Source organism: Lagenorhynchus albirostris, chromosome 9 (genome assembly GCF_949774975.1).
Source record: "Lagenorhynchus albirostris chromosome 9, mLagAlb1.1, whole genome shotgun sequence".
Classification (NCBI taxonomy): Eukaryota; Metazoa; Chordata; class Mammalia; order Artiodactyla; family Delphinidae; genus Lagenorhynchus; species Lagenorhynchus albirostris.
This window is the reverse complement of record NC_083103.1, coordinates 79,873,201-79,900,703: the sequence shown is the minus strand read 5'-3', so window position 1 is coordinate 79,900,703 and position 27,503 is coordinate 79,873,201. Positions and strand designations below refer to the sequence as shown.

At 37.9% G+C, this 27,503-nt stretch overlaps 1 protein-coding gene across 2 annotated transcripts in view; it reads left to right on the top strand.

Annotated features, from left to right (window-relative positions):
• The window catches only part of PDGFD (platelet derived growth factor D), a 235,907-nt gene that overhangs the window by 150,777 nt on the left and 57,627 nt on the right, over positions 1–27,503 (top strand). The window contains exons 2-3 of one of the 2 annotated variants that reach the window (XM_060157930.1): positions 11,046–11,232; positions 14,326–14,506. In XM_060157930.1, the coding sequence (XP_060013913.1) occupies positions 11,046–11,232; positions 14,326–14,506 (368 nt within the window). Of the gene's footprint in view, positions 1–11,027; positions 11,233–14,325; positions 14,507–27,503 lie in introns of both variants that reach the window. The other variant, XM_060157928.1, reaches the window with a different exon arrangement.

The window sequence follows — 27,503 nt, the reverse complement described above, 5'->3', positions numbered from 1 at the left end:
ATAAAGAATACAATAAAATTTACCTCTGCTACATATAAGCAAGTGACTTTCTGTTTTGGAGTAAGTGGTAATAATGAGGACTAATGCATAAGGTTCCCTTGACTTTTAAATAGGCTAATAAACATTAAACACTTATTGTAATGCCTGGGACATATTTAGTAAATACTAGCTTTTGTGAAGAATATTATTGTAACCTAACATTCATCAATATTCTGAAGAATATGTAAATGATGTGCTACATAACTTTAATATGCCCAGAGATTTCTTTGCTCCCAAACATGTAAACTACGCAATTTTCCTGTTACTTCCAAGCAAATATTCATTCAACAAGTATTTATCAGATACCCACTGTGAATAATACTACTATTCAGAAATTTATAATCTTGTTGAACTAGCAAGAGAAAGCTAAACATAAAGTAACAAAGAGACATAGAATATGATTCAGTGTTAAAATCATTGATATAAGCAAGGGATGCCATTCTGTCTCTGTGTCTCTTGGCCTATACTAGACATTGTTAATCATTTCCATTTTTCCCCACTTAATATAGAAACAAGTTCAGAACCCTTTTTAAGGTAGTACTGCAGGGGACTTCCCTGGTGGCGCACTGGTTGAGAGTCCACCTGCCGATGCAGGGGACATGGGTTCGTGCCCCAGTCTGGGAGGATCCCACATGCCGTGGAGCGGCTGGGCCCGTGAGACATGGCCGCTGAGCCTGCGCGTCCGGAGCCTGTGCTCTGCAGCGGGAGAGGCCAAAACAGTGAGAGGCCCGCGTACCGCAAAAAAAAAATAGTACTGCAGGAGGCCATTACCTTTGAGTTTACCTACTGGGTAAACTATTTGCCATCTCTAACAAGACAAGTTTTAAAGAAAATCAAGAACTCTTACTCAAATATCTTTTCTGGCACCTCAGCACAATTTTTCTGCCCCTGTAGTCATAAAGTCTTCATCTATGAATGCTCTGCCCTTATTTTTCTCTCCAGACCATGTCTCCCACCATAATTGAAATAATTTATAGTAAAATAACAATGAGATGCTATTTAGTGTATGGATAGATCACGCTGCCATTTGGACAACAAGATGAGTCAAGCCATCACTTCAGTATGTGGGAAGCAAGTAAACCACTGCAGTGGCCACCAACACTGTTCATCAGTTTCCAGTTCTCCCTTTCTTCCAGTTACCCACTCTGCTAGAAGTAAAGGTCTGGCCATGTGATTAGCTTTGGCCAGTGAAACATAAACAGAAGTATTTTAAAAACTGTTGGGCAATTCTTCATCTTCTGATTTCCCTCTGCCATGACTGTTAATTTTACAATAACGATGCCTCATTAGCTCAGGTCCCAGAGTGAGAAAACAGGAGGCAGAGCCCCATCAACCCAAAGTGGACATGCAGTGTGAGTTGGAAATAAAATTTTATTATTAAAACCACTGAGACTTATGCCAGCATGATTTCACCTCTCATGACTAATACTACTCTATGACTGTGCGTAATTCAAGGGAAGAATCCATGGAGCAGCCTCACCAGACCAGGTAACAATATTGAAGAGACTTGATAGCATGAGATTTGATGAGGAACCAAAAAGTCTCATCTCATTCTAAAATGCTGTCCATTATAAAACCCAACATTGATTTACTAATAGCTTTTGTGGTGAAAAGAGATCCACATGGAATGTACAGAAAACTCTTTTTAAAAAAAAATAATAGCATGAATTTAGCCATTAAAGTAAAAGGCCACTTTTTATTATCTCAGTGAAAATCCAAGTACAAGGCTTTTTGAATTGTCTCAAAAGTCTTCAAATTACTTGGCCTTCAGCATTGACACATAGTTTCAAGGTAACATGACCTTTTTTGTAACCTCTGTGTGTGTGTGTGTGTGTGTGTGTGTGTGTGAGAGAGAGAGAGAGAGAGAGAGAGAGAGAGAGAGAGAGAGAGAGAGAGATCTTGATGTGCTTAGCTTAGCACTTTTAGGGCCCAAAAGAGTTTTAAAGAACATTGAAGAATACTGGGCATTCATATGCATTTTCTGTTTAATTAATTGTTGTATCATTTTTGATTGAAGTGAGTTACATATTAAACAACTATCTGGAAAGTCACTGGCTTTTGACATATAGATGTTTATCACCATCACAGTACATGAATTGTTTGCATTAATATCTAATAGCTTTGACAATTCTTTGATCTATTCTGAGATATGTAGTCATTTCTACTGCCTTTATTTTTTCTGTCTGAGGTGGGAAGGGAATCTGTTTCCTTGAATCTCAATGACAAATCAAAATTCAGCTTTATTTACTTGTATGCATCTTAGCTTTGGTCCTATAAAGCACTTGATTATTCTTTACAAGAGAATGAGGATGAGATACCATTCCTCCATTTTTTATTGTATTTATATTTATCACCTTTTTTCTTACTCATTGATATGCACAAAAACTATTTTTTATTTTAGTGCTGCATCATAGTGCAACTTTTATAAAGGCATTTTAAATGCCAATAAGATATCCAAATATAAGCTATAATTCATCTCTACATATGGTGCTACTAGTGAAAATATCAGGTTGAAATCAGATAAACAGTTATCTCCTGAGCATTACTAGATTTGCACACACAAAAGCTGTGACAGCTGTGTCCCAATTTGCTCTATTTTCTAACAGCTGGACAGTCACTTTCAATAGTAATCATAGGGTATTTCTCCATTTTGAAATATTAATATGTGAAAAAAATGTTCTGGAATTCAGTGAAATCTGGTAATGAAAAATGACTGAATCTATAAATAGCACTAAAGCCATATAGGTTAATAAACATTTAAGTACAATTATAGATATACATAATTTGTTTATATGTATATATGAGATATAACTAATATACATGTTAAATATGTTAATTTATATTTTAATAATAAATATAAATTTGTATGTATGTATGTGTGTGTGTATATATATATTATATTTTATATATATATATATATATATATATACACCACAAATAATAAACCATGTGATTCTTATATTAACTCCCAGTTAGTTTTCTCTTAGGAGTTGATGAGCCCTTTAGTCAGATGTGATTAACAAAATGTTTTGTCTTTGCCACACGAATCAAGTTTTTAAACATTAGGGTATTTCAGGGTCAGCTTCTGTTGCACACTGTTCAATTCCATGTCAGCTTTGTTGGACTGATTACATCTTCCAGAAACTTACCCTGTAAAATAATTTCAGAGAATTCTCACTCTTTGAGAATAATCAAAGTTCATACTTTAAATAGCTTTCCCTGACAGTGTTTCTAAGAATGTTAGTTTTCCTATATTGTTTTCTAGAAAAAATACTAAATCTCCTGCTTTCTGGGAATGACTTTTCTTTCTGTTTTGCCTGTTACCTTCCTATATCTCTCTCTGAGCTATGTTGGCAGTGGGAAAAGCAGATATTTTTGTCATTAGGGTTGTCTTGTTTTCTGGGTGTGTTAAATTGGTATGATTGAAAAGATATCGCTCTTCAGCAGCCTAATCTATAATACTCTCTGTCATGCTGTTCAACATTGCCCTTCCCCATCTGCCACAGTTCCAAATGTTATTGTTTCATTTTTTTCACATCCTTTACATGTAAACAACATCACAACACAAAGAGACTATAGTAGAAGAGAATTATCAGAGAATTAATTAATTTGAATTATCTTAATGTGATAAAATACAGCATAGTTATTTTAGGGCAATCTTTATTTTCACTGATTTTAATTTTCTAAAACCTTAGACCAAAAATTATTTCCATTTTAATGTAATTGTATAATCACTTCTATAATCTACCTATAAAACACAAGTGGTCTTGAAGGAAAGAGTATAATTGCTCGCTGTTGTACAATAACAAGACAAATCCTTGTTCCTTAAAAGATCTAGTGAGGTGAGGAATAATAAATATCAATGTAGTACTTTGGGCATTACTACATTCCTGGTGACTGTTACTGGAAAATGTTCAAAAGGACTTTACGATACTCTTTTGATGGACTCAGCTTTTTAAAGAAGAATAATTTTGAGCTCAGAGATTTATCAATTGATTACTCTCCAAAAATATCATCTCCAAATTGTTACTCTGAGGAAGTTTGTTTATAAAACATTAACACTTTGGTTTGTGCAAAAGGGAATTATAATTAAAAATAAAAAGGTATGTAACTGGCAAACAACCAACTCCCTCCTTCTCAAACCTTTATAAACAGAAAGGTTTTGTATTACTACTGAGTTCTTAGAAAAATCTCTGCTAGAGAATTCTAAATAAATGTCTGACGTTTAATCAGCTTTGCTCTTGAGTTGCTTAAAAGCAGAGTGAGCACAGGGAATGGTTGTTTTTAGAGAGCTGTTATAGGCTTTTGGAAGATTGGTTCTTGCCAGACCATGGGCCAGGTGTTAACCAAAAATTCCTTAATGAAAACTGGCCCGCTGGCAGTCCCAGGAGAAATTTAGTTCATTGATTGCAAGCTTCAGTCCTCAGGAAACACTGAGGAAAAAAATGTTGAAAATGCTTTCATGCTGATTTTTAAACTTAACATTGTTAACAAAATCTAATTTTCACCTTTAGCAGTTCACAGGGTGAGACTCCAGCCCTGTGCTTTTTAAGTTAGGAGATAATTTATGCAAAATTATCTAATTAAATTCAGTTTAAACCTAATTGTATATTTTAGGGTCTGTTCTACAAATTGACTTATTCATTTTAAAATTAGGGACTCCTGCCCTACTCTCCTTTATGTTCTCCATCTCTCCCTTGTTTCTTTTTCCCTCTTCAACAATCCACTGCGTGATGTCTCGTCAATGAAGGTACTATTTTGCGTTCTAGGATACTTTTGTATAAGATGTCATTAGTTGAGGGAGAGTGCAAAGATTATTAGAGGTAGTTTAGTAATAATAATAATAGTGCATTAGGCAGTCACAGGCCTGAATCTTGATTAGTCTTGCTGAGCTTGCTATTCTAAATTAGATGGTTGCATAGGATGAGAACCTGGGGGATCTAGTCAGTCACCTGATTTCATATATTGCTGGATAGATCTGAGAGTAGATGCCAGCTATAGCAACAAACTCTCCTGCTTTAGGCCAGCATTGTTCTTCTCTTCTTTCTTGGTCACAGCTTTTTAAAGGGTGGTGTGGATTGACTCTGGTGAGCCTGGTAGTATAGGTTTTGATGGAAACAGTGCAGAAAAAGAGGAAGTTATTTTATAATTGATGTCTGAGCCAGATGGCAAGCAGGATCATTTCAATGGAACTCTTTCCAAAATAGTCCTTTAATGTTCATGCTAGATGTGTTCCCACAAACGTCAGGCACACCAGCTACATCAAAATTAAATTTCTTAGAAATAAAATATTTGGGTATTTTTCAACTTTATTTCTGATAAAGCTGCCTTTTAAATGCCTTTCAGTGTTTAAGAACTCTGCATAATGCATTATTTGCAGTAACGATTCATTTACGTATGTATTTAACAGATCTAGTTTGAAAGTCTCCATATGCCCAGACTGGTGAGGCTCTGGGGTTACGTTGGTAAACAAGACATAGTCCTTTCCCTCAAGACATGTAATATTCTGCATATATTTTTTTTTTACTTTCCTATGAAACTTTCAAAGAGATTATAAAGCATCTTTTAGTATCTTTTTTTTAATCCTTATACCTAACCAGTCTCAGAGAGAAGCCTCTACTTAAATTTTAAAAAAAGCAAAACATAGAATACGTTGTGTCTACACTAAAGGATTTATTTACATTCCTCCACAATGTGTTCACAAATTGATAGGCTAAGTGGCCAGTTACATGCCAGGGGCACTTTTCTAGTTGATAAGAAAGTTTTTCATATATATGTTTGAACAACTTGTTGAAATATCCATTTGTGGGACTTCCCTGGTGGCGCAGTGGTTAAGAATCTGCCTGCCAATGCAGGGGACACGGGTTTGAGCCCTGGCCCGGGAAGATCCCACATGCCACGGAGCAATTAAGCCCTTGTGCCGCAACTACTGAGCCTGTGCTCTAGAGCCCATGAGCCATAACTACTGAGCCCGCATGCCACAACTACTGAAGCCTGCGTGCCTAGAGCCAGTGCTCTGCAACAAGAGAAGCCACCGCAGTGAGAAACTCGTGCACCACAACGAAGAGAGCCCCTGTTCGCTGCAACTAGAGAAAGCCCGCACGCAGCAACGAAGACCCAATGCAGCCAAAAAATACATAAATTTAAACAAAATTTTAAAAAAAGAAATATCCATTTGTACTCTTATTTTAGATGACAGCAATGACAGCATACAACTATATATACTACCATTGTTAGATGGGAAAAGTGTCTGTTTAGCCCGCTGAAGATTTTGGATTTCAGGTTCCCTTGTCTCATCATTGCCTCACTCATGTCTGTTAGTCACAGTCAAACCACTGGTAGTTCTGTCTTCTTGAAAGAAAATTGTTGAGTTGTCATGTCATTTAGACCTGAAAAAAATCTTAAGTGTCATGTTAGCCCAGCCCCCTAAACTATTAGCTTAGGAAATAGAAGCCAGAAAGATGACATGGTGTGTCTGATGCTGTTCTTTGTTGTAGTGGGGAAAGTCACCAGAACTAGAACATGATGGAGCTGAATTCAAGACTCCACTCTTCCATATACCACCCTTCCATTCTTTTGACTTACAGCAAATCACTTTAACTTCTGTGTGTTGGTTTCATTACCTGTTAAAGTAATATAAAAAAATTAAATTTACAAGAAAAAAGCAGAATGAAAGCAATGATAATTACTGCAATGATATTTACTTTTTGTCAGCTTATATTTACGATAGACTTACAAAATTGGATGCTTGTAAACTATATTGCACCCCACAAAAATTAAGTGGTCATATTGTGGTTGTTTAGCAACAGAAGTGGTACTGTTTGGTTTATATAACACTCAACCTACATTCTGGGCAAACATTGTTCCTATGAGGTATGGTGTAATCATGAAACAGCCATTTTACAAATGAAATGTTATAATAAATCCCTTTGCAAGTTAGGCATTTCCTGACACAATGACCATTCTTTGCTTTTGGCTTTTAGCTGCGGTACATTGGGTTTGTGACTATCTCATGTTGCTGGCTCCTGGATGTCTTATGGAGACAGTGGGACAAATGAGTATTTCTGTACTGTTCCTCTGAATTTGTGTGAGGTGGCACAGTCTGCAGAGATATCATTATTTGTTCCTATGGAATCATTGATGAAATATTTTAACCCTTACTTCTAATAACTCAGCATTTAGCCTTTGGATCTTATGTTGTCATAGATAATATTACGATCTGAGAAGAAGAAATAAAAGTACTACCATTATTTGTGATTTCGTTTCTCCTTGCACATAATTTGTGACGATGATTACCAAACGCATCTATTAGGGCCAGGAATGATCCATGAAATGGGGGAAGTTAGATAAGGGGTCAAAGACACCCAATATGACATAGCTCTTACCCTAGGTCACTGTGTATCAAAAATGATGCCCCAGAGAAGGTTTCAAGGTCAAAGACAGGAAAGTGAATCCAAGATAGATCATCAGTCAGGGAGGTAAGAAGAAAAATCAGATGTGAGGTATGGAGTCAAAGCAAGGCAGTGAAGGAGCCAGGGAAATCAAGAATAAGAAGCAGAAGAGTAGAAGGTATGAGGTGATCAGTGGTTCTCATACCTTTGGGAGCATCAGAATCACCTGGAGGGCTTATTAAAACAGTAGTGCTGGGCTCCACCTCCAGCATTTCTGCTTCAGTAGGTCTGGGATGGGTCCTGATAATTTACATTTCTAACAAGCTCCCAGGTGATGAAGCTGGTCTGGGGACCACACTTTGAGAACAACAGTTGTTCTAGATGAATCCCAGAGTAAGTAATAGTGCCTGCAGTGACCCCATGAGCTCCCGGGATACTTGGTTGGGCAAGCTGAGTTTGCTTAAAGGTTTAGGGACAGAATAGACAAAACATTTTGGCTTTTTTCCTTTCATTTTAATTCGCTTTTTAAAAAACATCCAATGCATAACTCAAAGTTATGAGGATGTGAACCTCCTTCTGTATTAAAATATAAAATAAGAACTTATATTCTTGCCATTTAAACATAAATCAAAATTATTCCCTCTCTATGAAAAATGACATACTTCATATTTTTATAGTTGAACAACTAGTACAGTGTTCTGGTTAAGAGTGTGTGTGCTGAAGATAGACTGTCTAGGGTCAGATACTGATTTCACCACCTGTTTTGTGCCCTGAGGTCATAAGTTTCTTAAACTCTCTGAGCCTCCTTTGTGAAGTGGGGATATTACTAATTGCATAGAGTTGTTGTGAAGATTAAATGAAATAATTTAAACAACTTATTGGAATGCCTGGCACACAGTTATTGCTCCATAAATGTCAGTTACTATTGGAACACCAAAGTAAATGCCTTCATTCAGGAATGTGACTTTGTATATAACACTTGGTAACTATCTCAGGTTTAACCTGATAGTTTGCTCTCTGTATCTATAATTCATTACAACTCTTCTGCTAAGACTAGTCCTGAATTTGGCATGAAGTTATAAATTATATATAAACAATGTGATTCAGAAGTCAAAGTGGATTACAGATAGCAAAGAATCTCAAATTGCCTCTAGCAAATTTCAGACTAAGAAGGAAAAATAACTTCTCTTACACAGAAGTTAAGAGCATTAGCTCTGGGACCAGAGCACCGTGACATGACTGCAGAGCCAGTGCTCTGATCTCCTAGTCGAGATGCAGGGAGTGGGGACATCAGCTCCTCCAGCCACCTTTGCTCTTCCTAAGACTGTCTCCCACACAAAGGCTAGTTGGGCAAGCACAACACATTAAACACTGAATTAGCCAAAAAAAAAAAAAAAAAAAAAAAAAACGTTGAAATTCTCATACATACCAGAACATTTGTAAAAGGGAGAGAAGCCTTTGCATTTCACATTCTGATTCCTTGTTCACTCTCCTCTTATTTTGGAAGCTTTAACAACCACCCTCCGCAACCCAACCTTTCAGTGGTTTCCACCAGCAATTTAGGCCTCCCTGACTAACCTCCTTGAATTATAGGCTTCGGAGTAAACTCTCTGCAGGAGGACGTAAATAGACCATGGCTGGAGTTCTGATTACAGAGGGGCCTAAAAAGCCAAAATCTCAAGTGCAAAGAACTCTGGACATTGGGAGATAGGAAAAATGGGTCCACTGTATGGTGCAATTCTGAAGCAAACTACCTAGAGTTAGGTCAGATTTCATAGCTTAACAGCCTAGTCCCTACAAGACTGTACTTCAGTCACCTGCTGAAAATTGTGAGGTACCCAGGTTACCCATACTCTTTACCAACTGGCTATAAATTCAGGGTTGCCTATAAGCCCCTCGAGTTTGATAATTTGCTAGGACAACTTATAGAACTCAAGAAAGCACTATAGTTACAATTACAGTTTTACTATAAAGGGTACAAATCAGGACCAGCCAAATAAGGACACTTGTAGAGTGAGGACATGTCTCCCTCCTAGCACATCAGTGTGTTTCACGGACCAGGAAGCTTACCCAAGACTCAGTGACAAGGGTTTTTATAAGGGTTTCATTCTGTCGACATGATTGATTGAATTGGTGGCAACAGGCTAGGGCTCCAAGGCCTCTTACCTCCAGGGAGGTTGGGAAGTCAGGCTGATATCAGAGCTCAAAGCCACATGATTGGTCTTTCTATTATAGCCAGTCCCCATTCCTGAAACTATTTAAGGGCCCACAGAGAATCACCTCATTAGCATAAAATCAGGTATGGCCCCAGGGGCCTACCATGAATAACAAAGACACTTGCATCACTTGGGAAATTTTAAGGGTGTAGAAGTTCCCTTTTAGGAGCCCAGGACAAAGATCAGACAAGTTCTTTATTATACAGCATACGGAAAATAGAATTAGAATTGGAGCTATTTTAAGTCACCAAAAACGAGGGCCAAAAAATTATGATTTTTATGATGGAGAAACAACTGGAAAATGTCATTTGATTATAAAATAAGTGGTCATTAAACATCATTAGGTTCTTTTAATTTGTTTTTCACCCAGTTGTTCATTCATTCAACAATATTTATTATCTCCTGGGCTAATCATTGAAGATATACTGTTACATTGTCAATGAAAAAAAAAATATTTGTACAGTTGACCCTTGAACAAAGTGAGGTTTAGGGGTGCCAATACCCCACAGTCAAAAATCCACATATAACTTTTGACTTTCCCAAAACTTAACTACTAATAGTTTACTGTTGACCAGAAGACTTACTGTTAAATAAACAGTTGATTAACACATATTTTGTATGTCATATGTATTATATACTGTATTCTACAATAAAGTGAACTAGAAAAAAGAAAATGTTGTTAAGAAAATCATAAGGAAGAGAAAATACATTTACAGTACATATATGTATTTATTGAAAAAAATCCACGGACCCAGACAGTTCAAACCCGTGTTGCTCAAGGGTCAGCTGTATTACATGGAAAAGAGGAAGGATGAACTATTTGAAATTATTTGCTCAATTTTAATTCCAATTGTAATGAGCCTGAGTTCTGAGATAATCATTAATTTTGCTTGTCAAAAATGATGTTAAGGGCTTCCCTGGTGGCGCAGTGATTGAGAGTCCGCCTACCAATGCAGGGGACGCGGGTTCGTGCCCCGGCCCGGGAAGATCCCACATGCGGCGGAGCGGCTGGGCCCGTGAGCCATGGCCGCTGAGCCTGCGCGTCCGGAGCCTGTGCTCCGCAACGGGAGAGGCCACAGCAGTGAGAGGCTGCGTATCGCAAAAAAAAAAAAAAAAAAAAAAAAAAAAAAATGATGTTAAGAGAGCTCCCAAAGTACAAAATATTAGGCATCAAGTCTAGATTTATGAAGAATTTGGGAGGTAGGGGATAACAGAAAAAATATGGATGTTGTTTGTTTAACCACAAGGCTGCCATTTGGCCTTATGTTTTTAAACAAAATCAAGAAGTGCTTTGAAATGTGATGTGTTTTAAACTGTTCTTTTTTTGCTTTCCTGTAATTGGAGCAACATACTAATTTCTACAAGTTGTGACTACTAACAGAGAGCAATCACCTCACAGACTTGTACCGAAGAGATGAAACCATCCAGGTGACAGGACACGGCCATGTGCAGAGTCCCCGCTTCCCAAACAGCTACCCCAGGAACCTGCTTCTGACCTGGCGGCTCCATTCCCAGGAGAAAACAAGGATACAGCTAGCCTTTGACAATCAGTTTGGATTAGAGGAAGCAGAAAATGATATCTGTAGGTAAGTGGGAAATAAAATCCATTTTAGGGTAAAATTTCAAAGTAGAAAAAAAAGACAGATTTAAAACATCACATCAGACTTCTCTTTTGGGCCCTCCAGACCTATCCAAGATACTCGACTTCTTTTTCAAAAAGCCTTTATGTCAGTCCTAATGGACAAAATAAATTGGAGCTCAGACTGCCTCTGCAGAAAGCCTGGTAACCTGGCATGACTCACAGAAACTCACTCCTGCAATTGTCAGAGCCAGGCTGTGTGACTTCAAGAGAAGGGGGGAATCTGGGGGCCCCTATCTTGGCCAGGCCTAGAACAACCCACTTTGTGAGCAGGTAGATGCATCCAATATCCTGGCTCACCTGCACCATGTCACAGGGCTCTGGTGCAAGCCTGCCAGGGCTTAAGGAGTGTATTCCCCTGCTGGTCTCCAGGAACTGACCCAGCACTGGGAGATGATGATGGCAAGGACCCTGTCAGGTCCTTACCTGAAATAGTAATTTTAAGGCCTCAGATATGTGTAACAAGGAAGAGAAGGCCACCTCCCAGGATCAGTGTGCTCCTCAGAGGTCTGTTTCTTCCTGTAGTTTCTGGGTCAGCAGAAGATGAAAGCTGCCCCTGATAATCTTCTCCCTTCTTAACATGTTTATCAGAGAAAGCCCTGGCTGTTGTTCTCTGAATTGTCAGCTCACAGCATCTTATTCACTTAATTAGCATGTGTAAGATGCAGAGGATTTTCTTTTTCCTTTCTGTACTTTACTGCACGAACTTGTTCTGCATTGCCAATGAACTACTACTAAACTGCTAAATTCTTTCAGCAGGTTTATTTTACTTTGAATAATAAAAATCAGGTACTTCAAATTTGGCTGTCCTTTATTGCATGTCTATTATGCTGACAGCTCTTATTATGTTGCTGTTTTTTCAAGAATAACAGCAGTGACTGTTATTTTCTAGGACCATAGAGGGTAATGTATGCCAGAAAGCAGAGATGAATACATGCAGGAAGAGCCAGTTAATATTTACAAAGAGAATAGCTAGAGGAGACCTTGTGTCTTTTCAGCCTTGAAAGGGAGAACTCATTTTCTGTGCTCAAAAAAAAAAAAAAAAAAAAAAAAAGACCTTGGAAACAAATGAAAAGCTACTATTATGGGGATATATGTATACTTATAGCTGATTCACTTTGTTGTACAGCGGAAACTAACACAACATTGTAAAGCAATTATACTCCAATAAAGATATTAAAAAAAAGAGATTATTAAAGGTGATGTCATTGAAGAGACACTGGTCTCCACTGCAGAGCAGGATTTTGATCTGGTAGTGATTGAGCCATTTTGGTGTCCTGACCTTAAAACTAGGAGAGGAAGTTAGGATGGTTTCTTTTCCAGACCCTTCATCAAATCAAGTTGCTCCTAAAAATTTATGGAGGGAGGTAGAGAAGTAAGAGGTAAAGGGGAGAGGAAGCAGGGAAAGAGGCAAATCAGAGACCTGCCTCAGGACCCTCCCTGAACCAAAATGGTGCTCTTTTGACTTCAGACCCAGAGTAAAAATTGTGCTGATGTCGTGTTTTTTTAAAAAACAAAAGTGACCTCTTCCATTATTAACAAAGTTTCAAGTATATTCTTGCTTTGTGCAATAAATATGATTCACATATATTGTATATAAAATGAAATGCAATTGATTTCCTCCCATTTGTTCCAAACCTCCTTGATGTTTACACTGTAATATTTTATTGCTTTAATAGCGATTCTTTCTTAGTGCTTTTCACTTTTCAACACCGTATATTAAGTAGTTAATTTACATAGCACCCAAGAGATATTCAGCTGGTAAAATTACATAAACCTTCTTATTTTGCTCATTAGGAAACTGAGGCAAAGGACATAAAGGCCTCACAAATCACTGTCAATGAAATTTAGTAACCATTTTATTATGCTCGCCGCCTCCTTAGATCACCCTGCCTGATCCAATGAGAGCTCTGAGATGCGTGGGTAAGACCAGTAAAGTTGTATTGAATTTTCTTCATATTCAGACGTGTTGGTTCTCATGCTGATTCCTTTTGGCAGTCGTGACAGGAAAATATAAAATGGATATGAGACTTCTGCCCACTGTTCACCTTGAATGCTCACCCTGAGTGCTTGTTTGCATTGTTACTTTAGCATCTGAAGTCATTTGAGGAGAGGTAGATTGGAGGAGTGAGATACTGATGCCCAGAACTGAAAGGCAGAGAGTTCAGCTCTCAAGCAGAATGTTTTAAGATCTTGGGTGTCTGAAAATAGAATAAATGATCCCTAGAAGATGTCAGCTTTGTCACTGAAGTTTTCCTATTATGTGATGAAAAAGCGAGACGCTGTGGAGGGATTCTGAGGATCAAACGACTCTGTGGAATATCTAAAATGCCTCTCCTGTCTTCTTCAATCCTGGGATTCTGTGTTTCTCTGACTGGTGCCAGTGGTGAACCCATGGTCTTACCCTCATTTGCACATAGCCCAGATATTTCCAATATTGTCTACTGCACATCCTTCCTCAAAGTCATGTGTTTCCATTATGATAAATGTCATAGTTTATGATATCCTTCCAAAAGACAATTTCAAAAAAGAGAAAATAGTCTTTTATTTTACTATTTTCTACAATGAGAGTGCTGATTTTATGTGCTCTATAGGTATAGATCATTTCCTTTCTTAAGGAAACACTGGATGTGGTAAATTAATTCAAAGTGGGAATTTGTTTAAAAACTTGATATAGTAAATATTTGGGTATATAATTAGAGCTACATCTCCTAAAATATGACAATAGATTGTACTTGTTAGTTTTTCCAGGAAAACCTTATGAGGCAGATGCTCAGAAAGTAGCCCATTTTGATTTTTGACGATTTAGGAAGAGTTATGGCTAAAAGTGTGTAAGGGTGTTTCCTCAGAATAGATTGTTGAAGTTTGAATTTGAGAAACCTAATCCAAAAACTAGTTTTCCTTCTAAAATATCTGTAGGTTATAATTTTCATTTCAGATGATAGGTCACGAGAAATCACATATGTTAGTTTCAATTTCTCAGTGAAAGTATGAATTTCAAAGTCTTCTTTAATCAAAGTTTATGTCAAATTGGTACTAGGTATGATTTTGTGGAAGTTGAAGATATATCTGAAACCAGCACCGTTATTAGAGGACGATGGTGTGGACACAAAGAAGTTCCTCCAAGGATAACATCAAGAACAAACCAGATTAAAATAACATTCAAGTCTGATGACTACTTTGTGGCTAAACCTGGATTCAAGATTTATTATTCTGTTGTGGTAAGTAGCTTAACTACCCTATGATTAAAAGCAGACACTGGTTACATGAAGTATAGAGATCGTTTTCTGTGATTAAATTAAATGGTGTGAAAGTGAATGAACTGTGTTAATTGTCTATGGTATGCTTTGTCCCTGCCTTGTGGCCAAAATGTTAAAGTCTTCTTTAGTGAGAAATGCCATTTTAGCTCTATTAAGTCAATGCTTGGGCCCATGTATTTTGAAAGAAAGCATAGTGAATAGAAAAAGTAGAATAGTTTATGGTAAAGCATATACCATATTGCCTTTGATTCAACTGGAGCAAAATAAATATACAGCCAAATAGAAGGTAAGTGAGAATTGAACCTCTTGGTTTAAAAAATTGTCTACGTAACTCTAATCACAGAAGAGTCCCAATGATTTTAGTTTAAATTATGACTCAAATTTGGGAAGGGCCTATGTTATCATCATAGAGCCTCAGGGTTAGCAAGTATCTTAAAAATTGGAAGGTATAATTCAGGACCCAAGGTTTGATTTTTGTTTACTACACCCATGCTTATTTGTGGTCTCACCTCTACTTAAACACCTCAGCAGCCATTTCCAACTTTATATGGTTCTAACTATTAGAAGATCTTCAACCTCATATTGCAGCATAATCTACCTTGTAGTTAAGTCTAATTGTTGGGTCACACATGGTCGTGGGTCTTCTTTACTCAGTCATTCATTAGTAGAACAATATAAAGTTCCTTCTTATTGACAAATATTCTGATAGGTGTAGTAGATACAAAGGCAAGCAAGAAGACAGTGTTCTTGAACCTCCTGGAGCTGATAGTCTGGTGGAAATGACAATTAGAAGCCATAACAACTGAGAATGTTAATAAGACGGAAGTACGTACGGGTGTTACAGATGAAGCTCAGGGGGATATTGGGATAATTTTGCCTATACATTACGTTTAGGATACATTAAATATCCCTGAATCCTTCAGTTGTTCATAGCATATTGCCTTTTGCTCTCCTGGCAACATCTTTAACTCTCATTCAGTTTATTGCTATCCCTTTTCAAAGTGTGGATGCCGAAACAGAACACAGTACTACAAATGGAGTCAATTTGGGTTTTTTTTTTCCTCTTATGAATTAAATTTAGAGTAGGAAAAATCTTGTTTTTTTTAATCTAATGTGGTTTCTTTTCTCTCTCTTTTTTTTTTTTTTTTTTGCGTTATGATGAGTGGTTAAACACAAAGTGAATTCTACATCAGAATACTATAAATGAAAAAATAGCATGTGGTGATACTGGTTCCAGTTTTAATTTGAAAATAATCCATCAAGCATGATATACATTATTGCACACTCATGCAGTGCTGCTCAGCATTAAAGTGGAAGTGTGAACCTTTGGTTTCTACATTTCTTTGCTTTTAATGTGTTCAGTGATGCATCTGTTCTCAATTGTTCATGGACAAAGCAGGCTCAGCATGTTGGAATGGTGATGTGTCAGAATGGCTTAATGAAGGATCTTTTTTCCCCTTAACATATCAAGGCCTGTTAGTGCTCATGTGTATACTTTTTGTGAAGCTTTGGTTATGACTAAGTTAAATGGTCCATAAGTCAGTTAGAAACATCTTAACTCTAATGCCATATCTTTAAGGCAAAATAACTCCTTTTTGTAGAAAAAGGCAGTGCAGGTGTGGATTTAGGGAAGAATGAATATTTTTGTTTGAGGTGCTTTGGGTTACAGTGCACGCTCATCACTCATTTCCTAGCCAATGTTAAGTGGAATATTGGACAGCCTTTGTAGTATGGATGTAAACTGTTCAGCATGACTCCACTCACTTACTTATTCACCTCCACCAGTACATTCAATTGTGTTTTTAGAAATGATGGTAGTCAAAACTTTTTTGTTATACAGCCTCTTGGTCTGCATTCATTGCAAATAGCTCCAGGCTCTCTTTCGGCTCCTAATTGGCTTCTGGCACTAAATATGATCAATTAGGGCCAAAGTGCTTTGGTGGCTGAATTCCAAGAGGTAGAGTGAGCTTAACCTTCAGGTGTATATAAACTCTAGATCTGCGTTGCTTTTTGATAAACTCTTGCATTTGATTCTTATTCAACGGGGATCATTTATGCCTTGACCAATGTTTTGGAAAGGTCATTTTATTCATGTTTAAATTTTTCTTGGAGAAACTTTAAAGCAGAGTTTATGAACTCAAATGCTACAGAGCCCAGACTTAAAATTCATAGTGAGCCAGATATAAAATTAGAGAGACACAGTAGGATTAAAAATGGCAAATCCTGATGTATATAAGTCAAATCATTATGCTGTACACCTTATACAGTGCCATATGTCAATTATATCTCATAAAATTGGAAAAAACGGCAAGCCTTCTTTAAGTGTATTTAAATAATGATTTTTTAAATGTTGTACAGGCCCACAAAGCCTGTAGAGTTTGGAGGCAGCTGTTTTGCAATCCCTCCTTTAAGGAATGGCAGGTGCTGGGGAAATTTGAGCAATAGTTTCCGAGCAATCACAGTGCTCTTAGAAAATGGCAAGTAGCTATTTGGATAGGTAAAGACCACCCCTCTTCTCATCTCTATCTTTCTATCTCTCAGCCTTCCATCAAACATTTCTCTTCTTCCTACCTTAGTGACTCTCCAGTTGTACAAGGGCCTCCCCTGAGGCTGTAAGGTATACGTGCCCAGGACCATAAGAGCCCATTACACTGGAATCACATCTACATGGTTCATGCCTATGACATTTTTGGAATACCAAGTCTAGTGTACATTTTTAGTCAATTTTTCACTCCAGCAAAGTGTGGGAGACTGACTAATGGTTAACATCCTGATCACTTATTTTTGGTTAGCAATTATTCTTATATTACAATTTTGTTTGGTGTGCTTGGAATTCAATTGTCTACCTTTTTTTACAGCATCTGTCACAGTCTTTCCTAGGGCAAGTCAGCACAGCCATAGGGGACCAGAGCTTTGCTGTAAAGCACACTTTGGATCAAAGGAAATTTCCCCAGTTACTAATGGTGTGATATAGAATGGGTCTCTTACCTTTTGGTTTTACATCCATAAAAAGAGGATAATAATTGGAGTTGGTGTGAGATTTTAAATTAATAGCAAATACTTATCATAGCACTTAGGATATAGTGGAAGTGCTCAATAAATAATGGTGATAATGATCCTACCTTTACCATCACAAATTGTGTGTGTGTGCATATATATATATATATATATATATATATATATATATATATATATATTCCCTCTAGATAAATGGTAATGAACTATTTGAGGGTAGGACAAACATCCTGTGTGTATTCCACACAGTGCCTTATACATGGCTAGAGAGTGTGTTTGTTGAATTGACTCTTCCTGAGAAAATATGATTCAATTTCATATTTCAATTTTTTACTCTCCTACTCAGCTTTCTTTCCTAATTTCACTCAGCTGAGGAGGATAGATACCATCAGAGGGCATAATGAAGCAGAATGGAAATGTTATCAAATTGTTATCAAGATGTATTTTTCTAAATAAATTAAGCTCTCCCATCTCAAATCTAGTTTATTGGGCAATGAATGGATGGATTGGATTGTTAGGAATCCTTTTTGGAAGACCATTAAGTAGTTTATTGGAAAGGTGTCCAGTTACAAGGCTCCCAATGGATGGTGTGCAAAGAAGTCAGCAAGCATGGGAATATGAATTTCAGCTCTGCTGCTCACTGGCTACAGGCTCAGTTTTCTCATCTGTAAGATGATGATAACACTGCCTGACACACAATTAACTAGTTGTAGGAGTAAATTAGATAGTTTTGTAAGCCACCCTGCCTGGAACTTAGTAAATTACTCAAATATCTGCTGCTCTTACTGTTATTATTATCACTGGCATAATAATTAATATATAATCAGGTGATAAATGAACTTGGCAGTCCTGTACAAACAGCCCAGCTGTCAGTGTGTGTGTGCATACACATATACACACACGTCTGACCATAATTCACCTCCTTCATCCAAGGTAGAAGCATTTTATTGTATATTGTGACAAACATTTAAAAAGGCTTTTATTTGTGTGTGTGCTTAATGGAAAGTACATTTTTTAATTCAAAAATTCAAAAATTACTTATAAATTTTTTATTGAAATATATTGATAAATGATTTACAATATTGTGTTAAAATAAAAAATTAAATTATTTGAAAGCTATTCCCAAACTTTTTTGTTTTACTAACAAACTCTAGTTTATTTCATAAGTTGAATTTACTAATACCCATTCTAAACACTCTCTAAAATAAAAAAGCAATTGTATCACCAATTTTTTAACTGTGTATCTCTGCAGTTTGAATTAACTTCAAGTGGCACAGTTAAGATTGCCATTGAGATTAAAACTCCACATGAATCATGGCTTTGCATTATAAATAATTTTTTTAAATAGAGGAAGAAAGGGAAGAGGATGGAAAAGAAGATAAGGATGCAAAGAGAAGGGAGGAATAAAACCAGTGAGTTAATAAATAAGATTCTCAGTTATAACAACTTTCACAGATTCTAATTTTGCTCACCTAAAACTTAACCAGTTGGTGAAACAAAAACAAAATAATGGTGGACAATTCATTATTATTCCCCTAAACTAATTCTCAAACAAAGCTAGAGAGTAAAGGACTTCATTCACTTTCTCTACAAAATGTGGAAATTCCATCTTTATTTGCATAGTCAGATAAAAATTGTTGAAGGTTTTGAATATCCATGGGTATTCTGACCATGTCAGCCAGGACTGTATATAGAGCCAAGGGTAGTCAAGGTGAGGGTGGTAATCACAAAGCAGATTCTGTTTACCTCAACTTCTACATTTTGGTATATCCTTCTGGAGGTTTGGTGATATGAGAGCTGTGGTATTATTTATTAAATGCCTACTGTGTGCTAGACCAAGCTCAGTCTAGGGTCCTGGAGATACAGCTATGAGGAGGAAAGGCAGATCTCTGTCCTCATGATCTCATATGGTAGCAGAAGGAAGCAAACAATAAACATTTAAGTAAATAGGGAAGTAAGTACATACATACAAAGATAATTTTTTTGAAGTTCAATAAAAGCTAGAAAGAAGATAAAAGAGAACAGTGTGACGGAGAGTGACTGGAAAGGGATCCACTCCAATCAGAGAGTCAAGGAATATCTGTAGGTGTAAAATTTGAATTGATACCCAAAAAAGGAGCGGGAAACACCATGGGAAGCTATGGGAGAAGTGCTTTAAGGAAAAGAACAGCAAATGCTAAGCCCTGAAACAGAAAAGAGAAGACATCTTTGACAGTAATGACTCTTTTGGTGTCTTGGGATTCAGGCTACTGGAAGGAGGCAAACATAAGAGAGGGAAGTAGAAGAGTAGCTCATTGCTCTCTCAGCTAAGCATGAGAAAGAAGTTTTCTTATCCTCATCTCAGCCCATCTATTTTGGATGTTTCTCAAATCTTTCAGTACTTAGACCAGGTAAGGTAGCTAAAACCAGAGGGTGAGCTAGGGGCAGATACTAAGAGAGTGTCAACAAGATAACAAACAAAGTGTGGGGCAGAAAGAAAACAAGGGGCATGGTCCAGGTCAGACAGGAGGATAGCATATGCATACTCCAAAAGCCCTAAGTAAATGTCATAGCAGTAGACTGCCAAGTTGGCAAGCCCAGGAGCTTCAATGGATATTGGTTGAAGCATTCATTCTTAAGGCCAGAGTCTCATTATTGCAGCATTTTATAGGCAAGGCTAGATAAGTGTTCTTATTTAAAACTTTACAAATGTTCTAAAATTTCACCAATTACAGAGATCATTTTGATGAACTAGGAGTCTCACTGGGAAGGTTAAGTGAATCAGTTATTTTAATCAGATTACCTTCCTAAAACCTGAATACATAATGAGAACTTTGATAGAGTTCTTGAGAGAGTAAAGAGCAAAATGTAATATAGTCCTAGAGCAAAGAATAATTTGACAAAGAATATGGCTAGGGTGCTTTCCTGGTGGCGCAGTGGTTGAGAGTCTGCCTGCCGATGCAGGGGACACGGGTTCGTGCCCCGGCCTGGGAAGATCCCACATGCGGCGGAGCGGCTGGGCCCGTGAGCCGTGGCCGCTGAGCCTGCGCGTCCGGAGCCTGTGCTCCGCAAGGGGAGAGACCACAGCAGTGAGAGGCCCGCGTACCGGAAAAAAAAAGAATATGGCTAGGTCCAGAAGCAAATGATAGGGTTGAGGAGAATAAAGGGGAAGTGGGCTCTCGCAGGTGGGGGTGGGTAGCGGAGATGAGGAGGTAGGTAAAAATAGGATTAAGGGAGCAGGAGGCGACAAGAAAGTGAGATGGAATGAAATCCCATGATAATATGTTCCCCTGTGGAATTCAGGGCATTTTTGCTAGTTATGTATTCGTTTTAATGCATTATTCAACAGACTTTTTACTGGACACCTATTATGTTTCATGCACTTTGATAAATACTGGATATAGAGTAGTGAACAAAACGAGACAAGGTTCCTGCCCTCATAGAACTTGCAATTTGGTAGGCACAGTCCTGATGATGATGATGATGATGATAAATATATTATAAAATAATAATAGTCATAAATAATAGCATCTAACCCTTTGGGTTATTGTGAGGATTAAATATATGGGGCAATGTATGTGAAGTGTTTAATTCAGCACACAGCATATTGTAAATAATCAATCTGCTGCTATTAAACCATGTATTTTGCCTGAAGACTGGTTGTAAGAAAAATATAGAATCTTAGAGGTCCAGTGCCTAGGTCAACCCTCTTATTTTATAAGTGAGGCAGCAGACTCAGGTTGGGTAACTTTACCAGTGAAACAGTGAACACAGGTTGTGAGTTTGTCTGTGGTCACAGAGCTCACACATGTGTTATCCAATGAGATACGAAAGATGGGGACCCTCTCCAAAGAAAAATAAATATATCTAATTTTTGCATGAAATACCAGGGAAACCCACTGAATCTCATCTGTGATGTCCCTTAGATGCAGTTAAGAACCCCACACATATTGCCCCTGCATGTTCTCTGACTTTGGGAATGTTTTCTTCCATGTTGGCTAATCCTTTCCAATGTAAGCAATGTTTGAATTAGTACTTTACTACTGTAGTTAATTTTCCTCATAAAACCCATGTGCTAATCACATGAGCAGATGACTCCCCAGGTGCTGAGTAAACACATTTCCAACTTTGAGAGGGATGCTGTTTAATGGCACTTGGACAGTCCAGTATCCTGTTTATCTAGTATTACATTATATGGACTTGCCACAAGTAAACTTTTATCCTTGAAAACCAGGAAGACGCAGTGATATTAAATAACTGGGCCTCTTTATACACATACCACTTGCTCTCTATAACTGTGCTTTTTGATGTACTAATATTTTGGTAGATGAAGAAAGTGAGAAAGATGAAGAAGGAAAAAGCTATTCGACTATATTAGAAAGTGGCTTGCGTATTAAAGATATGCCTAAAACAGAGCAGTATTTCTTTCTTAAAAAGCTATGGAGAAGTGAACCTCAGTAAAAAATATCTCTGCTTAATGTTCACTTATAAATTCAACAGATACTTCTGAGAACTTACTTTGGATAATAAAAAGAAAATGATATTCCTGTGACGGAGAAAGGCACACAATTATAAAGCACTGTGAATTACAGTGATGAAATGTGCATGGAATATTCTGAGCACACAAGGAGGAGGAACACATAAGGGATGCTGTGTTCCTCACAAAGATGGGGCTTGCTTGTGTAAGGAAAGATAAAAAAGTATTTTTTTCCTCTACCCTCCTAGGTTCTGTCTCGAACTCTGCAGCTTAGACTGGCAAAAAACAGGTTAAGGAGAGAAAAGCACACAGATCATTAACACATGCATATCATACACACGGGAGCACTCAGTGATGAGTAACTCAGAGTGGTGGTTGGAACTTGGGCTTATATAACATTTTAACCAAAGGACAACACATTTTTAGACAAGTGACAAGACAAAGGAAAAGGACTTTTAAGTTTCTAGGGCAGCCAATTGTGGGAAGGTAAATATATGGGAGAATAAATGGAAGCGAAGGACTAGTGAGTAAAGTTTGTTATGTGGATTCCTCTGGTGCCTCTCTAGACTGATAAGGGTTCAGAGTTGTCTCTGGTGAGGGGATGGGGGACAACCTTTGCAAATTTATGTGCTTCTAGGCATGTAGCGGGAGGACAGAGAACTTTTCCTGAGCCTGCTTCTTTTCAATTGCCTTCAGCTCAAAATAATTCTTATGCGAAAGTGGCATATTTTGGGGTGGCATATTCCACTACCATTCACTGGACTGGGTCATGGAAGGAATAGCACCCCGAGAAGGGAGTGTTGCCTAAACAAAGGCACAAAGTCAGAAAAGCAAGGCATTTTGGAATATTCTGATGAATTAATCCAAAGTGTTGCAGGTTGAGGGTGCTAACCACTTACTATCCTTTCTTTATTCTTGCCAGTAGGAAAGAGATACAAGAAGCCAAAAGATGATCAAAGTAGCAACTTTATTAATGTTGGTCCATGAAATGCCAAATCTCAGGACTTTCTTGTAAAACTAGAGTAGAGAATTTGGCTGTGACCCAAAGCCAAAGTATGGTTGTCCCAGTACTGTGATGCAAATTCAGAACAAAGGATTCTTTTCAAGGGGTCTAGGGGATACACTTACATGCCCCTTGCACTGCATAGAAGGTCACAAATAGTCACAAACAGGCGGGAGAGCTGTTGAGGACAGGATGGCCAACTCCAATCTCAGCTGTGCTTAGCAGATGGACCCAGGGAGTGGGGAAGAGCTGAGACCCTTCCCAATGGTTGGTGTCAGAAGCAGGCAACCCAAGAGAGACATGGCGAAAGGGGATGGGGATGAGGAATGGAGAGAAGATGGAAGAACTGATAAAGTGAAGAAATTCATGAAGGGAAAAAAAATGTCTGTTGATATCTCCATATCTGAGGGCTGAAGCAGGAATATGGAAAAAAAGTGTTTCTCCTCCAGAAGAGCAAAGAAAGATCTTTGTGCCCCTGAAGAATCCAAGACCACAGTGATTTTTATGCTCTTTTCAGTCAGTCATCTTTGGTTACAGTCCTTGGGGAGTCAATACTACCCACCTCTGGTCCTAAGGAGAGCTAGGTGACCCACTCCATCTACATAAAGATCAGCCATTCTGACTGAGAAATTGAAGATCCCTGGAACTTTGGGAAAACTCTAGTCTTCTCTCCCAGGTGAATGAAGGAATGAGAAATCAATCATACAGACAGGACTCATCTAGCCTTGAAAATAACTGTCTCTAATGTTCCCTTTATCAGTGGGAGCGTGACAAATTAAGGCTGAACCCCATTCAACATTGCTTCTTTCACCTGTGAGAAAATTGAGCTACATAGTCAAAATGACTCTTCCCTTATTTCAAAATTGAAAATAAGAGCCAGACAGGAAAAAAAAATTAAAAAGAGAGATTGAAAAGGCATGAAAAAAGAGAGATACATGAATAAATAATCAGGTTGCTTCTTGGCTGGGCCTTGCTAACCACTTCCTGATTGATCTCCTATCTCCTGTCTCCCTACATTTGGTCTCTCCTGCACATGGTTGCCAGCTGAAGTAGAGCTGTAATCAAATCATTTTCCAGCTGAAAACTTGTGAATGATTTTCAGTTTCCTGTGGAGTAATGTGTAGATGCCTCACTCGGGTACTGAGAGCCTTCCATGTTCTGATCCCACTAATATCCTAGCTTCAGTTCTCCCATCTCCCTCCACAGATTGTTCAGTCCAGGCCAACAGCATTATGCCCTGATGGCCCAACTACTTCATGATTTTCCCCCTCTTATCTCTGACAGTTAACTTTTAGATGTATATTTCCTCAAGAATCCAAGCCCTCCTCCCTCTGTCAAAGACATACTCATGTCAAATATACCACTTGTTCTTAGCTCCTCAAGCACAGATGCTCTTTCCCTTTGTCAGGCACCCACATTGCTATTATCGACATTTTTTTTTTCAAAGAAAAAGTAATGTATACATATACCAGACATTTTTGAAAATACATAGAAAAGTAAAAAATAAAACCACCCATAGCTCCCATCATTCAAGTACAACCACTATGAATATTTTGGACCATTCTTTCCAGCCATTTTTTAACCCATGGAGACCTATTTATAGGTCTCACTGTCTCCATTAGAGTGAAAGCTCCATGAGGGTTGGGAGTGCCTTATTCCTAAGGTCTATCACAGGGCATTGTGTACTAAGTAGGTCTTAACAGTAACTGAGCTGAACCAACAAGTAAGTATTCATTGAGTATCTGTAATGCATCTGACAGTTTGGAGTAAAAGCAATATATAAAAGCAATCCCCAGTGAGGTATAAAGAGACCGTTGACTATGTTTTTCTAGACTTAGGATCAGCAAGACTTTCTCCCTCTCACTCTAATGTTACAGTCATATCAACATACCAGTGGCCCTCAGTTGCTTTGGTCTCTGGGCATTGGAAGGGGTGGGGGTGAGAGTGGAGGAGTGGGGGCCACTGTCAGGGTCAAATGTCAGGAAAACTGTGGAATGGAACCAGGCATCCTGTTTGCAAACTCTGCCTCCACTACATTTTAATCTCAAGGAGCATATAATTGTGTCAGTAACAGCCTGACCTCAGCAGTTCTTACATCAGACTGTGTAATAGTGACATCATAGCAAACATGGTTCAGATCCTCTATTAATGCAGCTGCTGAGCTGCCCTTCCTCATGAAGAATGTTGGCAGCCTTGAAAGACTCAAGTCTTCTTATTAATTGTACAAAGGTGTTTGAGGTCCTGATGTCTGTCACTCCAAGGGTCTTTGCTGAGGCCCCAGGAGCTGTCCAGGTTTTTAAGATACTCCAGAGCTATTTGTTTGTTTTGAGGTTTTCTGTACAGGATAAAGGGTATATGAGTCAGAAACACTCAAATTCAAATCACTGTATTGTCTATGAGACTTAGGACATATCAGTTAAACTGACCAAGCTGGTCTTTCTCCATTTGTAAAATGGGAAGGATCTACCTGCATCATAAATTTGCTTGAGGATCACCTTTAAAATATATGGGTTTGATAAATATACTATACACAACAGATGGAACTATTATTATTACTGTTACCATCTAAATGTCTTTGGAGAATTAGAATCAACTTAGGTATATCCAAGGTCCTTTAAGAGATTTTGTGTCTTAGTTCATCTGGGCTGCCATAACGGAATACTGTAGTCTGGGTGGCTTATAAACAACCGAAATTTATTTTTCACAGTTTTGGAGGCTGGGAAGTCTAAGTTCATGGCACCAGCAGACCCATTGTCTGGTGAGGGCCTGCTTTCTGGTTCAGAGACAGCCCTCTTTTTGTGATAACCTCACATTGCAAAAGGGGCCAGGGAACTCTCTGGGGCCTCTTTTATGAGAACACTAATCCCATTCATGAGATCTCCACCTTCATGACCTAATCACCTCCCAAGGGCCCACTTCCTAAAACTATCACATTGAGGATTAAGTTGCAACATACCAATTTTGGGGGGACACAACAGTGGGTCTTTAGCATGTTGGAACCAGATGAACACTGGGGAGATCTAGGGACTTGGAGTAAGGTCAGGCCTAGGAACAGTTATGCAGTATGATTCTGATTCCCAGCTAAACCCACAGATTTAGGCAGATTTGGGAGAAGAGAAAGGCAAAACCTCTTAATACCTCTATTCTGCTATGCTACATTAGATGTATACTCTCTTCATCCCTTTTGAACTATTCATGAAAATATAGTTGAACTATACATTTGAACTATACATTTAATATGAAGATTCTAATTTTACCAGTATATTTGTATTTTAAAAGTTCCTTGATGTCACTCCTATAGAAAGACATTCATTCCTCATCTACAAAATACTTTGCAAATAGCCCCTTTGACTCAAAGGCAAGCCAGGTCTCTGAAGTATATAGTTGTTCAAGCTATGAATACTCAATGTCATCTTCTGGCATTTTTTTTTTTTCTGAAGTGCTAAAACCAGCTATCTTTACAAGGAGAAAAAGACACTACCCCCCCCCCCAGTATTTTAATCTCTGCAATAAATATCTCTATAACAGATAACAAGGAAATATGAATTTGAAATAGAAACATTTCTTTTAGGCATGGAGGATAACCTAGATAGGGAAGGGTTTTTTTAATCATTAAAGAATAGAAATATGAATACAAAATCTTAACCAAGAAATCAGTCCTAAAGAAAAATCAGTTATAAAGACAGAGCTCTAAATTAAAATTTCAGACCACTACCTCATTTTGATTTAATGGTACAATTAGTTAGAATACACGACTATCAATAATCTGTTTTCTTCTGTGCCTTTTGTAAGAACTTCCCTTGGATAACAAAAACATATGCTATTTATCAATATGAAAATAAAATGATGTTTCTAAGTCCCGTTGTGGACAGAATGGCAAAGCAGATCTAAGTTTTTGTGTCTCCAGTTTCCTTTTGGAATCTTCTAAAACCCTAATCCACTCCATCTCACCCCACCTCTGCCGAAATGTTGTTTTCCTCACAAATCAAAATGGCCAGCAGATCTTTCATGAAGACCAAGCTGTAAATTAATTCTCTAATTAATTCAGCCTCTCATTCATTCTACATGTATTTTTGTGGATCTCCATCCCTATGTCAATTTCCAATTCCTGGGGATACAAATAAGATGGGAAACCTGCCCTCAAGACAGTAAAGTTAAGCAGACCTGCTGTGATCAGCGGATAACAGAAACACAAACTGAGAGGTTGTGGGAGGGGATAAGAGAGAAAGTAATTGTGTCTGAGGGAAAGAGAAGATGGTCAGGAAATGAGTCACAGAGGAAGCAGTAGCTGACCCAAGGAAAAGGTAGGGAATCATTCAATCCAAGCAGAGGGAACAAAAAAGCTGACTGATGACAGCTTTAAAGTCTTACTCATTCCAAGTTATTTGCATGTAAAGATAAATCCTAAAGGTAAAAGGAAGAAAATTGACCAAAAGCATTTCAGGCTTAAACCATAGAGTATAATTCAGACAGCACGAAGCATC